This window comes from Salmo salar, chromosome 16 (assembly GCF_965601325.2).
Source record: "Salmo salar chromosome 16, fSalSal1, whole genome shotgun sequence".
Taxonomy (NCBI): domain Eukaryota; kingdom Metazoa; phylum Chordata; class Actinopteri; order Salmoniformes; family Salmonidae; genus Salmo; species Salmo salar.
In genome coordinates, this window is record NC_138306.1 from 2094266 (window position 1) to 2118194 (window position 23929).

Below are 23929 nucleotides of genomic sequence, written 5' to 3' on the forward strand. Positions count from 1 at the left end.
TCCATCTCATACCACAGGGATGGGGGAAGGAGAGAAAGAGGGAATAGGTGACAGAGGAGAGGAGAGAGGTGACTTGTTGGAACTTCTGCAATATTAATCAGAGATTAGAACGCCTGCTGAGGATATGAGATGAACCCTGATATGATCCCAGTATAATGTATTCTGTGACTGACCATTAGAGAAGGTGTGTAAATGTGAATATTCACGTGTACCTCCAAGTCTCATTCATAGACATTGACTGAAAATGCAAGACATTATCATTATTTTTCTCTCTCCCCTTTCTTTCCCGTACAGTAATATACGAGTATGTGCAAACACCTGTGAGTGTGTGTCCCTAGCCCAGTACTGTACCTGGCCTGAGAGCTGTCGAGCGGTGCGGTCACCAGGTGTCGTCTGCTGTCCCTGTTGAAGACCAAAGCCTTGCCACTGGCCAGAACCCCACAGCCGAAACTCACCTCCGCTCCCCTCAGGGAGGAGAAACTGTGGAAGGAGGAGATATAAAGAACTTCACAATCTGTTTAATATGGCTGTTCTTATCAGTTGACACTCCAGAGAAGCTAGTAATGCAACATAAAATGTAAACAAAATAGAATGTTCAGACAATTATAATAGTTTTTTGGCGGGAACAATAGCACATTTTCCTAATAGCAATGAAGCACAGTGCTTAACGTTCAACATGTGTGTATGTGTGTGTGTCTGTCAGTCCATCCGTCTGACTCTGTCGTTGAGCACGTTCTCCTTTTAGTTTACCTGTGGTAGGAGGAGAGTCTGGGGGAGGAGAAGCCCTCAGACAGGAAGGCAGAGAATGTCTGGGATGCCAGCTCACACGCTGGACCACTAAACCCTGGGTCACACCTACAGGAGCAGAGGGGCGGGGAGGGAGGGGTATGGGGGGAGAGCGAGAGGAGGGTATGAAGGAAGAGTGGGAGGAGAGGGGGAGGGAAGGGAGGAGGAGAGAGGGACATAAATGTTGGGGGGTTAGAAAATATGGGGACAGAAGGAAAAAATATTAGGAAAGGGTGGGATGGAGAGGAAAATTGGGATGAGAGAGGGAGACAAGAAAGCAGGCAGAATAAGAGACAGAAAGAGAGAAAGAAAAGAGACAAAGAAAGAGAAAGGCAAAGTAGAAGAACAGAGAGAGAGAGAGACGGGAATGGAACCAGATACAGAAAATAATACATAGATTAATACATGCAAATAAAAATAGAAATTAAATGATTTGATCACGATCTTAGCTCTAAGACATTTGATGAATCAGCAATAAAAGAGAATGAGAATAATTCATTGAAGATATGATATTGTTCATTCTTTCAATAAGTTCTGTTCTTACTTGCAGCCGGTGCGGGAGCAGTGTCCTCTGCCAGAGCAGAAACGAAGGCAGGATGGACCAATGTACACTGGATATACACACAGATAAGAAATGATATATATATGGAGTTTGAAATATAATACCTTTGAAAGATGGTAGTTGGTTTCTTTTTGAGTTTATAGAAAGGGAATCTTTAAGGGATTTGAACCATTCTACTAAGCATCACTATACCCATGCTCTTATGAGGCACACAGGACCACTAGTGTGTGTAAGGTTCTCACCATTGTCTATGGCCCACATGTTGCCAGCACCCATGCTACTCTGTCTCCAGCGGAACTGTGTGGTCTCAGTCAAGGCAGCGTTGGGCAGTGGGATGGAGATCCTAGTCCAGCTGTAGATTGGTAGAAACATAGTTTTAAATACAACACTAGTAGTAATTGAATGCATCTCTACGGAGACACACTAATCTGTGTGTGTGTGTGTGTGTGTGTGTGTGTGTGTGTGTGTGTGTGTGTGTGTGGTGCCTACCCGCTGTAGTTGTCTGAGGAGTAGATGGTGCTGTGTGGTAGGTGGGGGCCAGCACACAAATCTGGAAGACACTCTGAGTGGAGCAGCGACCAGGAACGACCGTGATTGGTGGAAAACTCCAGATTCACACTAACAAAGCGATAGAAAAATCTTATCTACACCTCCAAATTATGCAAATATAAATAAATAAAACAAGACAAAAAAGTTTGAAACTTTGCACCCATGGAAATGGACACCTCAATATTGTATCATATCATATTGTAGCGAGGTTCGATCTCTTGACGGAACAGCTAAGGTACTGGGTTGGACCTGGGTTTGAGTCCCAGTCGTATCATATCCTACCTGTTGGCAGGCTGGTAGGACCCACAGCCCAGGTTGATGGAGAACTGTGCTACATGGGTATGTGTGCCAGGAAGGACAGGCAGCAGCTGCATGAAGTCTACTGCCCAGACGTGACGGTTGGCACCGCCATGTGCCCGCTGCTCCAGGCAGAACTGGGTGATGGGGGTCTGGAGGTCTGTGGGCAGGGATACTGACACTACTGACGGAGTCTGGTGGAGAGGGGGGAGGGTGAGGAAAGGAGGGGTGAGTTGAGGAAGAGAGGGAGGGGAGAGGAGAGAGGGAGGGGAGAGGAGATGAAGCACAGTTGAGGAATTAAAAATGGTCCGAGCTGGGTGGAGCAACATATTTCACATTTAGCTAGCTAAACATGAAAAATGCAGTTTGAATTTGCTCAGTTCATAGAGCAGCCTAGTGTAGTAGATGGAGCAGGTCTATGTTATGTGTTTAGTCTCACCCTATAAGAGGAGTATGGCAGGGTATCCAACAGCACAAGGTCTCGTCTCCCCTCTGACCTCCCAAACAAGATGACATCATTCTCATGGGACTCTCCTGGGTCACACTCCCCACCACCTGCAGGGAAACATACAGACAAGCATGCCTTCTTTGTCAGGAAAATATTTGGCTGCAAGCATAAAAAGACTGACAGCTTAGCTAACAGAGAAAAAGCCTCTTTCTCAATGTTTTTAATATTTGTCCGCTCCTTGTCCCTCCCCTTCATCTGCACTGATTGGAAAAGACTTGACAGGTGAAAACAATATGGTGGAAGCTCAACAAGCCAGTACAAAGAAAGCAAAGAGAGGCCAGGTATTTACATCCTTGAGAATGAGTCTGTGTCAGTGGTAGGTGGTTCTTACCCATGGTGAAGTAGAACCGAAGGTTTCCGAAGGAGGTGGTATCCAGGTAGGGAGTACACATCTTCCTCTCTCCATCCCTCTCAAACACCAGGGCCATGCCTGACTCTATCTCCCCACAATGGGTCCCATACACAGCCCCCTCGATGTCCCAGCTACAAACAGAGAGAGAGAAGGGTTAAACACCATGCCTGACTCTATCTCCCTACACTAGGTCCCATTCACAGCCCCCTCGATATCCCACAGAGAGAGAGAAGGGTTACATTGGAATAGTAATCCTGTCTCAGAAGTTTCTGACTCTCCTTCTCAGTACTGATGACATTTCCCTGTGTGTGTGACAGATGGAGTATGGACAGGGAAGTGACACCTGTTCCAATCCTCAGCAGGATCTGCTTGAGCCACGCATGATGCATGAGATATGACACACATATGACAAAAGACAGGTTTCAACTGACATAGACAGGTTCTCTGAACTCAAATACATGACATATTCGACACAATGATCAGAATGAGATAAGCCTTGTGAGTGACAGACACTCAGTTTCCAAGACCCAGGTTAAGGCCAGAATAAAAGCACTTCCATGATGATGATGATGATGAAAGAACGCTTTTGATATGTGAAAGGAAATAGCAAGGGAGAGATGAGCTGATGATACCCATACTAACCGTACTATCTGTTATGTGAATTGAGTATATAGTATGCTTATTGGTCATAGTATGGATATAGTTAGTTGCCACACATTTTCCTCAGAAAACGGGCGTGGCTTCATAACTTCTCAGATTTGAAGAACGAGAGTGGATACAAATTCATTGCTTTAACTAATTATGACAAATGTTGAGAAAATGTTGAAAAGTGTATTAAAGTAATACCTTTTCAAACAAGTTCCATTACACGTTATTTTGGCTGACAATTTGTTAGCTACGCTATCCTTACGAACCGCATAGCATTAGAACAGTATGCACCTGTCTGTTAGCTAGTTACAATAACGGTAAGCCGTCATTGTAAATACGAATTTGTTCTTAACTGACTTGCCTTGTTAAGTAAAGGTTAAATAAAACACATTCAAAACATTTCCCTAACGTTAGTTGGCTACTAATACATCGAACTTTCCAGGCAGTATATTAACTATCTGCTATCTAACTAACTACCCAACGTTTATTGGCTTGATTATTTACATCATTACATTCTTAGCTAAGTGGTATAGTCGATCGATTCAATGGCTATCTACTCTGATTTCAGAGCACTCTTACGCAGAATAACTGATGAACTTATGAACGCACAACACCGTTAAATATGGCCGGAGTCAGTAAACGTCTGCAAAAAAAAGCATATTTATATTGTTGCCAGCAGCACAGTTACAGTCACCAACGCTCTGGATAACATGAAAACAGCCTAAGCAGCTTTGCGAGGGCGAGTAAAATGGTCAGAGTGGGGTGTTCTCTCATTTGTTTCTGGAAGTAGCTAGCCAACGTTAGCTTGGTTGCTTGACTGCCATTGAATGCCCGGATCAACCCTACTCCTCGGCCAGAGCATCCAGTGTGCGCTCTGAACACTCCGAGAACGAAACGCTCTGAATTTATGATTGGACAATCTTTCAAAGCTCTGATTTACGAACGCCCAGCGTGTAATCTGGCACTCCATATTAAATTTACGAACACACCCAAAATCTTTTTTTTTTTTTACTAGGAATATTTTGAACTAACAAGCTAGCAAGAGGTTGCATAGCAACAGCATCAACTTCCAGTAGACAGGCCAAGCTCTAGTACACTCAACTAAAACAATACTGATCGTTTCCAGTATACTAAAATTAAGTAATAGTATTTACTGTAGTATGCAGTATATACTCATTAAGTATACAGTATGTTAGTATTGGTATTCGCACACAGCTATGGAGAGAGATGGAGATGATGATGATGACATCATTATGTCTCACTTGGTGGGCAGACTCTCAAAGTCCTCCTCCCAGTAGCTCCGACCCTCCTCTCGGTGGAGGTCAATGTCTCTGGTGGAGGCGAAGGTGTGGCCCACCCCCTCCTCATTGTTGCCATGGAAATACAGGGTGTTGCCCTCTGACTGACAGGCACGCTGGGAAAGAAGGAAGTGAAATGACACTGTCAAATATCATCAATACATATATGCAATACCGTATTACTTTACTGTAGGTCTTGTACATGGTGAAGTGTTACACTGTAGAGCCAGGAGTTTTTCTGTGACCACATGACCTGACCGGTAAAAACTCCTGGTCCTAGTAAGGAAGCAACAGTATTTTGGTGAGGGCAACTTGATTACCTTGATTACCTTACCTCGTCTAAAAAGATGGTTTGCAAACTGCCATTAAACAGTTGAAGAAGAAGAGGAAGAAGAACATGGTACCTTGACGGTAGCCCCAGGGAAGAAGAGCCAGTTGGCTGTGTCTGGGGGGTCCAGATTATCTTCCAGTAGGGGGGGGTCTGTAAGCAGCATTGACCAGGAGTACGTTGTCCAGGCCCCAGCATGACTCGTAGCCCTCGGGTCCCTGGGGGGCCTCCTGGGACCAGCGTACACGCACTCCATATCCCCTGGAGTGCACTGGCAGGGGCAGGAGGTGGACTACTGTACTGCTGTTAATTGGAGCTCTGTGAAGGGGATATATGATATATATAAGCTCAGAATCAGTGTGTTTGTTGTGTGTGTGTAGAGTGGTGGGAGAGAAGGTGTGTATGTGTGGGGGAGAGAGAGGGAGAGTATGTTTGTGTGTGTGTGTGTGGGGAGGGGGGGTCCGTGTTTACACTAAAGCAGAACATGCAATTAACATGCTGCTGGGGAAAAAATGACGAAACATTATCATCCAAAATAAAAGAGCGAGAGGGAGAGGAAGCGAGAGATAGAGAGACAGAGGGTGTGAGAGAGAGAGTGAAAGAGGGGGATAGAGTGTTTCTAAACAACTAGAGAAGAAATGATTACAGGAAGGGGAAAGGAATGACAAATTGAGAGGGGGAGGTGTGAAAGAGCGAAAAAAGAGAAGAAGAGGACATGGTGTTTATGACAGATGGATGTCTGTGTGAGGAGGGAAGGAAGCAGGAAGAGAAGGGGAGAGAGAGAGAGAGAGAGAGAGAGAGAGAGAGAGAGAGAGAGAGAGAGAGAGAGAGAGAGAGAGAGAGAGAGAGAGAGAGAGAGAGAGAGAGAGAGAGAGAGAGAGAGAGAGAGAGAGAGAGAGAGAGAGAGAGGAAGGAAGGAAGGAAGGAAGGAAGGAAGGAAGGAAGGAAGGAAGGAAGGAAGGAAGGAAGGAAGGAAGGAAGGAAGGAAGGAAGGAAGGAAGGAAGGAAGGAAGGGAGAAAGAGAGGGAGGGAGGGAGGGAGGGAGGGAGGGAGGGAGGGAGGGAGGGAGGGAGGGAGGGAGGGAGGGAGGGAGGGAGGGAGGGAGGGGATGTCTGTGTGAATAGGAAAGGGTTGAGGGTGAGAGAGATGATGAAAGAGATAGAGAGAGAGAGAGAGAGAGAGAGAGAGAGAGAGAGACACCTGATCTTCTCCAGGGTGATCCAGTCATTGGAGCCGTTGTTCTTGTTCAGACTGAACGCCACGATGATGCTGGGGTCGGAGTAACTGAACCTACATGTGCCTGAACCTAGAAACACACACACACACACACACACACACACACACACACACACACACACACACATATACACATGCACGCACACACACATGCACGAACACACGCACACACAGATACAGACAGAGGGAAAAGAGTTACATAGTGATACTTCATGAGTGGACAGCTCTGTGTATTAACGCCATGCTAAGGTTGTGTCCCAAATGACACCCTACTCTATAATGCACTACTTTTGACCTGAGTGCTATATAGGTCCTGGTTAAAAGTAGTGCACTACATAGAAAACAGGGTGCCATTTGTGAAGCAGCCTAAGCCCCAGAGAGGGGTAGCGCACATACAGAATGTAAAAGTCAGCTGTTTCTGTATCAATTCAAATTCTTCAGAATCAGAATGGCAATGATCCACTGGTGCCCAGAGAGGCCTGTGAGCATCCTCAATAAAGTCCTCCCTCCCCTCCTTCCTTCTTTCCTTCCCTCACTCCCTCTCACTTTCCCCTCCATTCCTCTATCCCCTCACTCCTTCCTCCCCTCCCTTCCTCTTTCCTTCACTCCCCAGCCATGTATAAATTATACTTTAAATGGTGTTAAATAGAAATCATCTTCTTAGCAGTTGGTGCCCAGGCAGGCGGACAGGCTGATGGAGAGAGGAAAGAAGAGAAGAGGGGAAAGGGGAGAGGAGGGAGTGGTACTGCTGATGCATGCTATAAAGGAGCTTCGGCCCTACTTTACTAAGGGGAGCATGGAGAAGGGAGGGATGAAGGGATAGAGGTGCTAGAGTGCACCCTTCCCAGGGCATTGGGGAGGGAGGATAGAGGGGCTAAGATATCACAGGTCAGAGGTCACTAATGGAGAAAGTGGGCTTATCCCCCGCATCCCAATATCTTCCCCCTCCCCCAACCTCCATAGGGCCTAAACTCGGACCTGTGTGTGTTTCTTTCATATTTATGAGTACAAACAGGGCCATGCAGACTGACTGGCAGACCGGTAGAGAGAGAAAGAGAGAGATAGATAGAGAGAGTGTAAGCAAATGAGAAAGGGCGAGAGAGAGAAAAAGAGAGAGAGAGAGAAAGCGAAAGACAGAGGGGGATCGCTGCAGCCTGTTCTCCTGCTCTCCTGTGGGACCATCACAGATGCGTGTAATGGACATGAAAAATATGAAGTGCCAAGAAACTCCATCTGCCTGACACGGGCTGTTGGGTGGCATTCCAGGTCTCACTAAACCGACATTACCATGATAGGAGAAAGAAAGAGAGAGAGGGAGAGACAAGGAGGAGAGAGAGAGAGAGAGAGAGAGAGAGTGAGGAAAGTAGAGAGGAAAAACAACAAAAGCACTCAGTGTGTTGGCTAAAGATATGTAAGACCTCTCTGAGTAGTGTAAGGGTTTTTCATAAACGTTCATTACATAGAGTGTTGCCACAGGAGAATGTCAGGCCATATGTCTGTGAGCTGAAGCAGAAGTGCAGCTGTGTCATGCAGTAAGACAATGATCCAAAACACACAATCAAGTCCACATAATGGCTAAAAAGCAACAAATTAGTCCAGACCTATTCCCAATTGAGATGTTGTGGCAGGACTTGAAACGAGCAGTTCATGCTTGAAAATCCCCAAATGTCGATGAGTTACAGCAGGTCTGCATGAAAGAGTGGGCCAAAATTCCTCCACAGCGACGTAAGAGAGTGATCAACAACTACAGGAAGCATTTGGTTGGAGTCATTGCAGCTAAAGGTGGCACAACCAGTTATTGAGTGTAAGGGGGCAATTACTTTTTCACACAGGGGCATTGGGTGTTGTGTAACCCTGTTTATGAAATGAATGCAATAAGTCTTTTGTATTTTATTGCAAAAGCTGCAGCTACTCTACCTGAAACACGACATAATACAGAACATTAATAGGACAGAACTACATATTTTTTTTCTTCAAAAGGCACACGTAGCCTACATATCAATACATACACACAAACTATCTAGGTCAAATAGGTGAGAGGTGTTGTGCCGTGAGGTGTTGCTTTATATGTTTCTTGAAACCAGGTTTGCTTTTCACTTGAGCAATATACAACATGCAGTAATGGCTCTGTATAATACTGTATGTTTTTACTGTACGGATTGGGGGACTCTTTCCTTGCTGCACTCGACCACACGACTGGACAATAATGAAGATAAGATAAAACTAGAGCCTGCAGGACTTGGTTTTTGGGGTTCATTTAATACCTGCAGTTGAGATAATGTGACACAGGAAGGAAACCTGGGATATGTGGAACTCACACTTCTCTATCTTGACATATAGTTGACTCTGCAGGAGGCATCCCAGTACTTGGCGGATGTGCAGTATGTGTTCCGAAAGGGTCTTGGGGAAGATCAAGATGTCGTCGAGGTAAACAAAGATTAACCTATTGAACATATCCCTCAGGGTGTCATTGACCAATGCTTGAAAGACTGTCGGTGAGTTCGATAATCCGAAGGTCATGACTAAATACTCATAGTAGCCACTTCGGGTGTTAAAGGCAGTCTTCCACTCATCTCCCTCCCTGATTCTCACCAGATTGCAAGTGTTTGCGGATGTCCAGTTTGGTGAAGAATTGGGCCCCTTGGAACAACTCCAGGGGTAGGGGGTCACGATTCTTGATCGTAATCTGGTTCAGCCCTCTGTAATCGATGCAGGGACGCAGGCCTCCATCCTTCAGACACCGAAGACGTAGATGTCAATTAAGTTAGCTCCCTGCATCTCTCTGATTCAGAGGCGCTGGGTAGGAGTTCTATGGCACAGTCGTAAGGATGATGAGGGGGAAGGGTGGCAGCCTGCCTCTTACTGAAGGCCTCCTGGAGATTGAAGTATTTGGGAGGGAGAGCGAAAAGTTATTGGTCTTCAAGGGATACAGGAGGACACGGCGAGGTTCTTGGTGGGGGTCTTAGACATTTAGTCTGGAAGTCCTTACCCCAGTCTAGTAGGTGTCCCATGGACAAGGAAACTAGTGGGATACGTAGCACTAGCCAGAGGTACCCTAGGATAAGGGGGTTCCCGGGAGCACTGATCAACAGAATACAAAGAGTCTCAGAGTGGTTCACCCCAACCTGCATTAGAACGGGCTTGGTCTGATATTCCATCTGACCGGAGCCAATGGGGCGTCCATCGAGGGCTTGAATCTGCAGAGGAATGGGCCATTTTATGCAGGGGATTTGTAATTCTCTGATGAAGTCTTGATCAATAAAATTACCAGTGGCCCCGGAGTCCACAAAAGCTTGAATCTGGATCTTATGGTTGTTCCAGTGGAGGGTTGCGGGTAGTAACAGATGGTGATTGGATAGCTGGGAGATAACTGCACAGCTCGTCAGGGTCGCCCCCTGTCCTGGCGAGCCCTGGTTTCTTGTCAGCTCTGGGCAGATAGCACGGAGATGGCCGAGACCTCCGCAGTAGAGGCCGCAGCATTCGAGCATGCACCAGTTACGCTCCTGTGGGCTCCTCAATGCTGGATTTGGGGGGACTGGAGTGATCAGGAAACCGACATACTGGGGTGATGTCAAAAAAGCGCTGTCTCACGCATTCTTGGAGGAGGTTGTCGATCCTGATTGCCAGCGTTATCAGGGACTCGAGGTCCTCTCCCAGCTCCCGAGAGGCCAATTCATCCTTGATAGAGTTAGACAACCCCTGGTGGAAAGCAGTGACCAGTGCCTCTGTATTCCAGCCACTCTCGGCGGCGAGGGTGCGGAACTCAATGGCGAAGTCAGCCACTGGTCTGGCCCCTTGGCAGATGTTGAACAGTCGGCTGGCCGCTTCTCGTCCGCCAACTGGGTGGTCGAAGACTCGTAGCAGCTTGGCAGTGAAGGTAATATGAAGTTGCAGGATGGTGGCTGCTGTTCCCACACCGCCATTGCCCAAGCCCGTGCCTTGCCTGAGAGTAGAGAGATTATGTAGGCAATCATTGCACGATCGGTGTGGAATGAGGAGGACTGTAGCTCGAACATCAGAGAGCACTGGGTGAGGAACTCATTGCATCCTCCCGGGTGGCCGTCACACTGCTCGGGGGCTGGGATCTTGGGTTCTCGGTCCAGGTTCCCTGAAGGAACTATGCCGACGCCTGTAGCACTGGGTGATGAGACTTGGCTATTTGCTCCTCCTGGGCTGGGGTTGGAAGAAATCGGTAAGTGCCCGGAGGGTCCCTGATATTTGGGAGAGTTGTTCTTGCTGCCACCCAATCAGTGCTACTTGTTGGGTTTTATAGCATTCTGGATCTGGGTGATCTCTTCTGGGTCCATGTTGAGGCAGAAGCTTGCTGTGATATGGTGAGGTTGGACACAGATGCAGAGAAGAGACCAGATGAGGAATCAGTGGTTAAGGATATACATTATACTTTACTGAGAAACACTAACAGAAGGATCACAGTAACACTGGGAAAACAACACTAAGTTTCGAAAACTCACTCAGGAGACAAATACACACGGCACACAATTCAAGCTTCAGCAAAGGACAACATAAAACACACCTATTTTACTCCTTGTGTAGTCTTAACATTCTGTATACTCCCCTTGTCCTAAGGGTTAAAAATGACCCGACTTCCCTAAACCCCCCCAAAAAAATCAGCTTCATTTAATTTTAAACCCCAAATCTATTTTGCATGAAGAAACAACCTGTCATTCATTCTTTGTGATTATTAGGGTTTTTCCTATTCACAATGCGGAAAGGCTGCATTTAATCAGTGGACACCACACGTTTTTATTACAACACACCTGTCATAATTGTTTTCTTTACTAAAGTAAAGGTTTACTATTATTATTATTATTGCTAAAGGTACTGCATATGTGTAAACATACATTTTTATCAAGAGATAGCACTTGTATAGCCTAAGAAAGTAGCAGAAATGTGCAGAAAGTAGTATTGAATGCATTTTATTGAGGGAAACAATAACAGTCTTGAACTTATTTGGCAACATAGTGATATATTCTTATATACTGTACAATGAGGAATTCAACTACAAAATACTGCTCATCTTCCATTTTTTGAACCATTGCCCCCACCCACAAGGTGCATAAACAACAACAATAAATAAGAATAAAATAAGATAATAGATACAAAACAAAAACGCAAAGAACATAAATCAATCTCTCTCCCCCTTGTTGCGAGGAGTACAGGGGGGAGCTCAGGCTTGTTCTTTCTAACTGTGCCAACCATGGTGAGCTTTCTCTTCAGGAGCTGCTGGCTGAGTTCAATCAGTAGCACACATAATCTCAATTTCTCACTGTGTGTGTGTGGGGGCTGAGTGTGTCACTGGGGGCAGTGTGTGTGTGTGTGTGTGTGTGTGTGTGTGTGTGTGTGTGTGTGTGTGTGTGTGTGTGTGTGTGTGTGTGTGTGTAGTGTAGTGTAGTGTAGTGTAGTGTAGTGTACAGCTTTCTTGGAAATATGAACAAAGGCAATGTTTCACTTTTTCTAATGTTGAGGTCACGCTAAGAAAAGTCATCAGATTTCAAGTTGAAAAACATGTGGGGGGTAATTTTTTACCCTTAAGACAACACAAGGGTTGTTAACCTCTATGGGCTAGGTGGGACGCTCGCCTACTCAACAGCCAGTTGAATCCTGTGGCGCGTTATTCAAATCCTTAGATATGCTATTACTTCAATTTTTCAAAAATATGACTATTTTACACCATTTTAAAGATAAGACTCTCGTTAATCTAACCACACTGTCCGATTTCAAAAAGGCTTTACAACGAAAGCAAAACATTAGATTATGTCAGCAGAGTACCGAGCCAGAAATAATCAGACACCCATTTTTCAAGCTAGCATATAATGTCACATAAACCCAAACCACAGCTAAATGTAGCACTAACCTTTGATGATCTTCATCAGATGACAACCCTAGGACATTATGTTATACAATACATGCATGTTTTGTTCAATCAAGTTCATATTTATATCAAAAACCAGCTTTTAAATTAGCATGTGACTAGCATGTGACTAGCATTCCCACCGAACACTGCCGGTGAATTTACTAAATTACTCACGATAAACGTTCACAAAAAGCATAACAATTATTTTAAGAATTATAGATACAGAACTCCTCTATGCACTCGATATGTCCGATTTTAAAATAGCTTTTCGGTGAAGGCACATTTTGCAATATTCTCATCACAGGGCTAGCTATTTAGACACCCAGCAGGTTTAGCACTCATCAAAGTCAGATTTACTATAAGAAAAATGTTCTTACCTTTGTTGTCTTCGTCAGAATGCACTCCCAGGACTTCTACTTCAATAACAAATGTTGGTTTGGTCCAAAATAATCCATCGTTATATCCAAACAGCGGCATTTTGTTCATGTGTTCTAGACACTATCCTAAAGGCTAAATAAGGGTGACGAGCATGGCGCAATTCGTGACAAAAGAATTCTAAATATTCCATTACCGTACTTCGAAGCATGTCAACCGCTGTTTAAAATCAATTTTTATGCCATTTTTCTCTTAAAAAAGCGATAATATTCCGACCGGGAATCTGCGTTTAGATAAACAGAGAAAGGAAAACAAAGCATTCGGTCGAAGCGGGCACGCGCCTAAGCCCATAGTACTCTGAGTGGCCAATTGCCAAAAGCGATAAAGTGTTTCAGCCAGAGCCTGCCTCGATATCGTTCAACGTTTTCCCGGGCTCTGAGACCCTATGGAAGACGTAGGAAGTGTCACGTTATTGCACAGATCCTGAGTCTTCAATAAAAAGAACCAAGATGAAACACTACTTCTCAGACAGGCCACTTCCTGCTTGAAATCTTCTCAGGTTTTGGCCTGCCATAGGAGTTCTGTTATACTCACAGACACCATTCAAACAGTTTTAGAAACTTTAGGGTGTTTTCTATCCAAAGCCAATAATTATATGCATATTCTAGTTACTGGGCAGGAGTAGTAACCAGATTAAATCGGGTACGTTTTTTATCCAGGCGTGTCAATACTGCCCCCTAGCCCTAACAGGTTACAGGGAAATCATAATGAGTAAATAACAGACTGCAACACTTTGTTAACCTGTTAGGGCTAGGGGGCAGCATTGACACGGCTGGATAAAAAACATACCCGATTTAATCTGGTTACCACTCCTACTCAGTAACTAGAATATGCATATACTTATTACATATGGATAGAAAACACCCTAAATTTTCTAAAACTGTTTGAATGGTGTCTGTGAGTATAACAGAACTCAAATGGCAGGTCAAAACCTGAGAGATTCCTTTACAGGAAGTGGCCTGTCTGACCATTTCTGGAACTTCTTTGCCATCTCTATCATTTACTAAGGATCTCTGCTCTAACGTGACACTTCCCACGTCGTCCATAGGCTCTCATAGCCCGGGAAAAAAGAGAATGTCGTCATTCCAGCCCCAGGCTGAAACACATTATCGCCTTTCTCAAGTGGCCCATCAAGAGACACTAGCTTATGCGCGTGACCCCGACCGCCCCCGCCTTTGGGATTTTTTCCTCTGTTTGCCGAAAAGGAGATTCCCTGTCGGAATTTTACCGCTTTTCTACGAGAAAAATGACGTAAAAATTGATTTTAAACAGCGGTTGACATGCTTCGACGTACGGCAATTGAATACTTTGAATTTTATTGTCAGGAATTGCGCCAAGCGCGCGACACTTCTTTACTATTTCGGATAGTGTCTGGAACGCACGAACAAAACGCCGCTATTCGGATATAACGATGGATTATTTTGGACCAAACCAACATTTGTTATTGAAGTAGACGTCCTGGGTGTGCATTCTGACGAAGACAACAAAAGGTAATGACATTTTTATAATAGTAAATATGATTATGGTGAGTGCTAAACTTGCCGGGTGTCTAAATAGCGAGCCCGTGATGCCTGGGCTATATACTTAGAATATTGCAAAATGTGCTTTCACCAAAAAGCTATTTTAAAATCGGACATATCGAGTGCATAGAGGAGGTCTGTATCTATAATTCTTAAAATAATTGTTATGCTTTTTGTGAACGTTTATCGTGAGTAATTTAGTAAAATGTTAGCGAATTCCCCGTAAGTTTGCGGGGGGTATGCTAGTTCTGAACGTCACATGCTAATGTAAAAAGCTGGTTTTTGATATAAATATGAACTTGATTGAACAAAACATGCATGTATTGTATAACATAATGTCCTAGGGTTGTCATCTGATGAAGATCATCAAAGGTGAGTGCTGCATTTAGCTGTCTTCTGGGTTTTGGTGACATTATATGCTGGCTTGAAAAATGGGTGTCTGATTATTTCTGGCTTGGTACTCTGCTGACATAATCTAATGTTTTGCTTTCGTTGTAAAGCCTTTTTGAAATCGGACAGTGTGGTTAGATTAACGAGAGTCTTATCTTTAAATGGCTGTAAAATAGTCATATGTTTGAGAAATTGAAGTAATAGGATTTTGAAGATTTTGAAAATCGCGCCACAGGCTGGCAGTGGATGTTACGTAGGTGGGACGAATTCGTCCCGCCGGTCCCATAGAGGTTAAGGGTTTCAGTTACTTCATTAGCTTTGGTTACTGATGTGTATATTTTTGAATCATCAGCATACATGAACACACATGCTTTGTTTAATGCCAGTGACAGGTCATTGGTAAAAAATAGAAAAGAGTAGAGGGCCTAGAGGGCTACCCTGCGGTACACCACACTTTACATATTTGACTTTAGAGAAGCTTCCATTAAAAAAACACTTTGAGATCTATAAGATAGATAGCTCTCAATCCACGATATGGCAGAGGTTGAAAAGCCATAACACATACGTTTATTCAACAACAGGTTAAGGTCAATGATTTCAAAGGCTGCACTGAACTCTAACAGTACAGTTCCAAAAATCGTATTATTATCCATCTCTTTCAACCAATCATCAGTAATTTATGTCAGTGCAATACATATTGATTTCCCTTCTCTATAAGGATGCTGAAAGTCTGTTGTTAATTTGTTTACAGGGAAATAGCATTGTATTTGGTCAAAATAATTTTTTCCAACAGTTTGCTAAGAGCTGGTAAAAAGCTTGAAGGTCTGCTGTTAGAACCAGTACAGGCTGCTTTACCATTCTTGGGTAGCGGAATTACTTTGGCTTCCCTCCAGGCCTAAGGACAAAGACTTTCCTCTATGTTCAGATTAAAAGATTTGACAGATAAGAGTGGCTATAGAGTTAGCTACCATTCTCAGTAGCTTTCCATCTAAGTTGTCAATGCCAGGAGGTTTGTCAATATTGATTGATAACAATCATTTTTCCATCCAGATTTATTAGCCACTCCTTTTGGCTCATCTCTTTCAAACATACCGTTTTTCAATTCCTCATCAATCCATGGAGCCTTAACAGTGGGTTTTCCAGTCTTGTGGGTGCACTCCACCTGAATCTTCCCGTGGTCCATCTTCAATTTCTCAGAGATCATTTCCCTCACTTTGTCTTCAGACTCTGTCCAGGTCTCATGTGGAGATTCTGCAATTCTGTCCACAACCATGTTATTCCGCTTTGATTGTCCCTTGAGATTTATCCATCATTGTTGTCATGGATTCATACACAGAACTGATGTCCTCTCTCAATGACTTACAGATTGCTGTCATCTTGCCATTCTCCTGTTTCAACTCAATCAGCTGATCTTGGGAGAACTGCAAGCTGTTCTTCCGGTCCTGGAACTCTCTGGTCAGGTCGTCCATTCTTTTATTAGTTGAATCCACAAGTATTTGGACAAAACACTTGAAGCTATTTTCTTGTTGTAACAACTGCTCTTTTTGTTAATTTAAAAGATCTTTCACCTGTGATAGAGGACACCACTATCCTCAACTGTACTCCCGTCACCTTTGGTCTCTATCATGGTTTCTAGCAACGTAGGTTATGTTGTTACTCCAGACAGGTAGGGAACATAGTGTCTGAAGCCATTTTGTTGTCTTGCTTCTTTCTGGTTTTAATTTTGTTTCATAATGACAAAGTATTACGAGAAGACCATTTCTGTGATTTGCACAATTTTCTGTAATTCAACATGATTGTAATATTTAAATCGTAAAAACAGCAGTGATCTAGACAGCCACAAACCCGGGACAATCGGCCTTCCCAGCCACAATGGCTAACCGCATCGCGGGATGCATTCAAGCCCTCAAGAAACCCTGCTAGCTTGATAGGAAGCTAGCTAGGAGAATGCAATTGTTATGTTATTTGTTCACTCAGATTCCCTTGATCTAATATTAGGTTTTGATTGAAGATCTGATAACATTCAGTATCAAAAATATGCAAAAATAGAGAAAATCTGAAAGGGTCAAGTACTTTTTCACGGCACTGTAAAATGATATGAGTGATTGCATATATTATGTTTTTTACTCACCGAGAGCAAACTGCAGGACAGAGGCTGTGGTGGTGTTGAGAGGTACAGTGGTCTTGAGGACAGAGGGTACATATATCACAGGTTAGAGGATAAAGGCAGTGGGGCTTAATTTAAAAGTGTTCTTAAAAGCTGGGGAATGGGGCTACAGATATCTAATCACAATACAATTCCTAGATGGAGCTAATGATGCAAGGGCTTTCGTCAGTGTGTGTTTGTGTGTTCTGTGTGTCTGTGCTCTGTGTGTGTGTGTGTTCTGTGTGGGGAATGAATCATTGTGTGTACTGCTCTTGACTGAACTAGTGCCAGGCAGCTGCATGAAACACTTGGAAGGCTGACAGACACTCTGTAAAAGCTTATTATCAGACTAAGCAAATAGAATCAAGACACACTAAACACAGTCGTTCGCTGTCTCTCATATGGTGCAACAGGGAAATAGTGGCAGTTAACGTGATTATTATCAGATACGTGGAAGCATTCTAATGTCTTTATGGTTCTGGTATGATCTGATATGTTGTAGGTTGGAGTATTATGTGGTTGTGGTTGTGTTCATTAATAGTGTGGTTGTGGTTCTACTATGATTGTGATAAACTAGGTGGTTGAGGTCGTAGTGTGGTTGTAATTATGGATAGAGGAGTGGTTGAGTTTGTGGTTGTATTGCGGTCATAGTTACCAGTTCTCTCTCTCTGAAGGGCTCACAGAAGGTGACAGCTCTGCCATGCATCAGAACCCCACACTGCTGTCCTACCTCACAGTTACTACACTCTGACCTGGGGGGAGCAAGATAAAGAGATGGATGAAGAGAGTACATTAGAAGATAATTTATGCAGGTTTAGATATTAATAAAATGCCTTACTGTAGGTTTTGTAACACATTTTTGTCTTCTTCAATTGCACAAAAAGTATGCTATACTAGTAATTTTTGTGACAACTGCTGATGAAAAAATGACTTTATAAAATACATTTGATTGATTGATTGATTGATTGATGAATTGATTGATGTAACCTACCAAATGCTGGGGTCCAGCTCTCCCTGCAGGTTGGAGTCAAAGTCATCACGGAGCACCGCATGGTTCCCATGGATCTCAGCTACACACAGAACAAACAACAACGAAGGTTAGGAGATAAAAACATGACAGGGAAGGGTCCAATATTAATAACATCAAAGTTGTTGATGTTGGTATGACCACATAAGACTGAGTTGATAGCATTTAAAAATGTTTAAAAAAAATGCACTCACCAAGACTGGGTCTCAATGGCGATTCCGTAGGTGCTGAAACAGAGAGAAGAAGATGCATCACTAACCCTGCAGCTTGTTTCCCTACTCTGACAGACATTGCCATTGGCCAGAGAGAGACCAGAGATAGTAGAGAATAGGCCAGTCCTAATGTCCCTCCTGTCTCAGACATTCTCATATGTGCTGGCATGTCACGACTGCTAATATAGTCAGAGTGATCAGAGTGTCATCTGTGATGTGTGCCAGGCCTAGCTAGCAGTCCCTCTGTTTTGGACAAGAACCAAGAAGCAGGAGAGAGCATGTTAACACATCACATCACTGGAAGACAGCCAAACTGAGCAGCGACAAGACAGAATACACTTCAATCAACTTCGAAGCAAAAATAGCTTTGTAGTGGCTGAGGCTCCAGTATTTGCTGTTCCAGTGCGTGCCCTCCCTGACTGTAGATAATGGGGCTGGGTCTCCTGTTGGACGTCCAGTACTGATGTTTATTCCTGATGTTAATGAAGTAATGAAAGTCCACTTGGACCTGATAAATAGTTCAACAACAATTAACACCCCTCCCTCCCCTGAGGCCCATGCCTCTTAATATGTTGCCAAGCCAACACATCACAACGCTACTGCAAACTCTTTCATGAGTGCTCTGAGAGACAGGCAGATGGAGGAAGAGAATCGGAGGAAGAGAATCAAAGGAAGAGATTAGGGTGAGTTTGACTCAGTGAACCAAAATAGAGTATGATGTTATACAGTGCAATGTGAGAGTACCCTGATACATTTCTCACCGGATTGATAAGAAGGGACTTTGAAATACACAAATCTCAATTCCCTTCAGATTTTTTTCTCTTTATTTAACTAGGCAAGTCAGTTAAGAACAAATTCTTATTTAAAATGACAGCTTAGGAACAGTGGGTCAACTGCCTTGTTCAGGGGCAGAACGACACATTTTTACCTTGTCAGCTCGGGGATTCGATCTTGCAACCTTTTGGTTACTAGTTCAACTCTCTAACCACTAGGCTACCTGCCACCCCAATACATTGTGACTTTTTCCAGAAAAAAAAAGAAAAAGGAGCACTCAATGATCAGAAGTGCATTGCAGACATCTGAGGTAAGATGTTTTACTGTACTTTTCACTATTTCTGTCAGTACCCTTTATCAGTACTATGCACAACGGCATTGACCCCAATGAGTTAGGGAACCCTTCCCTTTCAGTCCTATTCAAGGTGGCTAGATCACTATCTTCTTTAAAATATTATTATTTTAAGCAGAAAAGAAGAGTAGGATAATCTTCCACTGTGTTCTCCATCCAGGATCAGCCTGCATATCTGATAAAAAACAATCCTTTAGTCCAGATAAGATCCCCACTTCTCATCCCCAACTTCCAAGAAACTTCCAGGTGATTTCAATGGCGTTTAACTTAACCCAAATCATACACGGCTCCCTAAAGATCCTCCAAGAGGGAGGGAGATCCCTCTTCCCCCAAAAACCCATCGATAAACAATGGAACCCAAACCAGGAATATTACTAAAATGGCTGACTATTAAAAACTAAACAAAAGTATTTCTATAGTCCAAACCCCCCCCCCCTGCTCTACTCCCTTCAAGCAGGCCTCATTTCTCCACATTGGATCCTAATACTGGGCTTTATTAGCTAACTGGATTTGCCATTCAGCCATTCAAAGGGGGATTGGTGCGGTGGAACTTTAGTTTAGTGCTGACTGTAAAGTAAAATTTTGGGTAGTCTTAGTGTTCTGTTTGAGAGGGCTGAGAAGAGGGGGTTCAGGGACAGTGATAGCGACTGTTTTTGTGCATGTGTCTGTGTCTGTATGTGTATATGTACTGGTAGGCGACTGACGTGGAGTTCCACGACTGGATATTTGGCTCTGTGGTGAAGCCCATTAAAAGCAGATCAAAGGGCCTCTCTCTCTGGCTCCTGATGATTCAAAACATGTTTAGAGGGATCCATCAAACCACAGCCCCCCTTACTCTCACTCTCCCTTCTCGCTAATCATTAGCATTTTAATAAAACATAATGAAGGGAAAATGTTGTAATCTATCTACGTATGTGCATTAATAATTGTGCAGTCTATCTTTGTGTACTAATCATCCCCCTCATTCCTAAATGGCATTCATCACTCCTCACCTCTCCACCTGATAGCTGATGTGTGGTGAGTGTTCTGGCACAAAATGGATGCCGTACGTCACCCAGGTGGGTGCCACACATTGGTGGTGGAGGAGGTGAGTTGCCCCCTTACTATGTAAAGTGCGTTGAGTACCTCTGTAGAAACGCGCTATATAAAACCAATCCATTATTAGTATTATTAGAAATACACAGTGGTGTTAAGTACTTAAAGTAAAAATACTTTAAAGTACTACTTAAGTAGTTTTTTGGGGGTCTCTACTTTACTATTTATATTTTTCACAACTTATACTTTTACTCCACCACATTCCTAAATAGAATATTGTACTTTTAACTCCTTACATTTTCCCTGACACCAAAAAATACTCGTTACATTTTGATTGTTTAGCAGGACAGGAAAATTGTCTAATTCACGTACTTATCAAGAGAACATGCCTGGTCATCCCTACTGCCTCTGATCTAGCAGAATCACTAAACACAAAAGCTTTGCTTGTAAATGATGTCTGAGTGTTGAACTGTGCCCTGGTTATCCGTAAATTATAAAAAAATCAAGAACATCAAGTCGTCTGGTTTGCTTAATATAAGAAATGTTTAATGATTCATACTTTTACTTTAGATACTTAAGTACATTTCAAACCAAAAACTTTTAGGATTTTACTTGGTGACTTTCACTTGAGTCATTTTCTTTGAAGGTATCGTTACTTTTACACAAGTATGAAAATTGGGTTCTTTTTCCACCACTGGAAATACATACGTATTTAACCTACGTATACACATTAGGAATATCCACATCTCCTCTCTGTACACTGATGGACAGCTTTAGGCCTTCTGTGATTCTCTCTCTCTCTCTCTCTCTCTCTCTCTCTCTCTCTCTCTCTCTCTCTCTCTCTCTCTCTCTCTCTCTCTCTCTCTCTCTCTCTCTCTCTCTCTCTCTCTCTCTCTCTCTCTCTCTCTCTCTCTCTCTCTCTCTCTCTCTCTCTCTCTCTCTCTCTCTCTCTCTCTCTCTCTCTCTCTCTCTCTCTCTCTCTCTCTCTCTCTCTCTCTCTCTCTCTCTCTCTCTCTCTCTCAAGGAGCAGACAGTAGCCTCATTTCCCTCAGATTAATCCTCCTCTCACTTTCTTAAAGACTTCACTTACAGCCTCCTCTATTATGGGCTCATCTCTGCTAATGTCTGTATCTCCCCGGCTTACACACACGCAGGCGCAGGAACAACATAAACACACAAGCAAGACACACACAATGGCTAGAGCTTCCACTGGGTGAAACGTTTTCAATCAGCACCAACCCTATCTGCCTCATACATACAGATGCACACGCTCGCAGACACACACTTGTAGGGTTGGGAAAGGGGAGGGTATCATCTATACGCACCGCTCTATACACATCTCAAAATCAGAGGGGCTTGGATGAAAAAAACAGAGAAGGGGAGGTGGGGATAGGACGATGCATAGGGTGGAGAAACTAAATTAGAGTAAGCTTAGGGAGTCTTAGACATCTGGGCACAAAGAGCGCAGGGCTCTAGTGATCTTAAATCCCCTTCCCTTTTTCTCTCCCTCTCCATCTCCCAGCTCTAATCTTCTCTCCTCCCTCACTCCGTCCTGCATATCTCATGTCTCCACCAATTTCTCTCCTTCACTCTCCATCCCTCTCTCTCTCTCCTTCACTCTCCATCTCCCTTCTCTTTTCCTCCAGCTCCCTCCCTCCTTCCCTCCTTCCCTGTCTTCCTCCCTCCCTTTCTCTGACTCACTTCACGGTGTATGGGTATGCAAGACTGAGCTGTATGTTTGAAGTTGAGTCGTTGAGGTCTAATTGGCTGTTGCAATTACTGACTCACCAGGACAGGATGCAGGATGTTGTTGCTGTGTGTGTTGTTTCTGTGTGTGTGTGTGTGCGTGCGTGCATGCGCGAGAGAGAGTGTGTGTTTCTCCAGTAATGACAACACATATTTAACACCTTTTTTTGTTTGCTCAAAACTAAGGTAAATAGTACTTCACTCAGAAATCTTTATGTGGGCATCAATGGCCATAATTATTACATTTACATTACATTTAAGTCATTTAGCAGACGCTCTTATCCAGAGCGACTTACAAATTGATGCATTCACCTTATGATATCCAGTGGAACAACCACTTTACAATAGTGCATCTAAATCTTTTAAGGGGGGGGGGGGGGGGGGGTAGAAGGATTACTTTATCCTATCCTAGGTATTCCTTAAAGAGGTGGGGTTTCAGGTGTCTCCGGAAGGTGGTGATTGACTCCGCTGTCCTGGCGTCGTGAGGGAGCTTGTTCCACCATTGGGGTGCCAGAGCAGCGAACAGTTTTGACTGGGCTGAGCGGGAACTGTGCTTCCTCAGAGGTAGGGGGGCCAGCAGGCCAGAGATGGATGAACGCAGTGCCCTTGTATGGGTGTAGGGCCTGATCAGAGCCTGAAGGTATGGAGGTGCCGTTCCCTTCACAGCTCCGTAGGCATTATTATTATGATATTAAAAGACACAATACTTAATTTCCTAATTAATGGTGCAGATAAAAGAGTGAAGCAAGACACCAATGTAATTTGTTTGTTGATAGGCTGTCTGAGTTTTGTCTTGAGATGTTTTGTGTCTAGGCATCTTTTGTATCAAGTTTGTGCAATAGTCTGAACTTCCCTGTTTGCAAGAGTTTGTGTTTGCATGCAAATTACAAAATTAGAATACAATGGCTGGGTGAGTGGGTGTGTATCATCTTTGTCTATCTCTGGCTTAGGGTTGCTTCCTGTAGCACCTGTCTATGGTCATACATCTCTGGTGAGATAGGGGCGGGCCAAGGAGGGTCAGTCCCTACAGCATTCATCACCATAACAACCTCCCTGTCACGTTGAAGGATATTATTATGGGGTGATGGTAGAGGAGGTGGGAGGGAGTCACTAAAGCCTCTCCTGTCATCAACACGATGACAGGAGAGGGTGGTGAGAGGAAAATAAGGGAGGGAAAGGAGGGAGGAGAGAAGATAGCTAGAAGAGAGAAAGATCTCAAGGTCCAGTGCAATGAGAACGATGAGGGATGGCTGGGGACAGTGTCTGTATGGGGGACGTTTTTTAGGCCACCCATCCCGCCTGTCATCTCCCTGTCCCCCTGCCTGTCGTGGCTGTGATCATCCATCCCTCAGGGAGCTGTGTCCTGCCCTGCCTGATCCTGAGTTATATGGTTCATTGATAATCCATCTGAGGCTAAGCCCTGCTCTCTCCCCTCTGCCAGGCTCCGCCAGGTCAATAAACAACTGATTTATCCCCGTGGAGGAAATTAAAGGGACTGGCAACACCAGGCAGGGAGCAGGGCTAGGAGCCTAGGCTGTCACCAGATAGCGAGGCTTGATGGACTGCCCACCTAGACACACCCCACCGACACACCAGATCCACCTCAGGCACCCCGCCCTCACACCCTGGCTTCCTCCTCAGCCACCCAGCACCCAGCCCGTCCTCACTCTCCTGAGCCCTCTCTCTGGTTCTCCACACTTGGACTCAACTGCTCTCTTTATGTCCACTCTCTATAAGAGAGAGTAATGGTACTCCATTGGAAGCCCTGTCATCTGTCATAGGGTCTCATTAGTCGTACCCTTAAAGCAGCAATCAGCAATAGAAACAACAACAAAATGTTTTTCCCTGTTTCG

At 44.1% G+C, this 23929-nt stretch overlaps 1 protein-coding gene across 1 annotated transcript in view; it reads right to left on the reverse strand.

Annotated features, from left to right (window-relative positions):
* LOC106573022 (reelin) overlaps positions 1 to 23929 on the reverse strand; it is a 318880-nt gene that overhangs the window by 127016 nt on the left and 167935 nt on the right. Inside the window, 16 exon segments of the mRNA XM_082962453.1 lie at positions 352 to 480; positions 751 to 855; positions 1331 to 1397; positions 1591 to 1700; positions 1838 to 1966; positions 2180 to 2388; positions 2634 to 2749; positions 3034 to 3185; positions 4965 to 5116; positions 5405 to 5479; positions 5481 to 5646; positions 6529 to 6634; positions 16916 to 16967; positions 17586 to 17682; positions 17922 to 18000; positions 18152 to 18184. Coding sequence (XP_082818579.1) covers positions 352 to 480; positions 751 to 855; positions 1331 to 1397; positions 1591 to 1700; positions 1838 to 1966; positions 2180 to 2388; positions 2634 to 2749; positions 3034 to 3185; positions 4965 to 5116; positions 5405 to 5479; positions 5481 to 5646; positions 6529 to 6634; positions 16916 to 16967; positions 17586 to 17682; positions 17922 to 18000; positions 18152 to 18184 — 1777 coding nt within the window.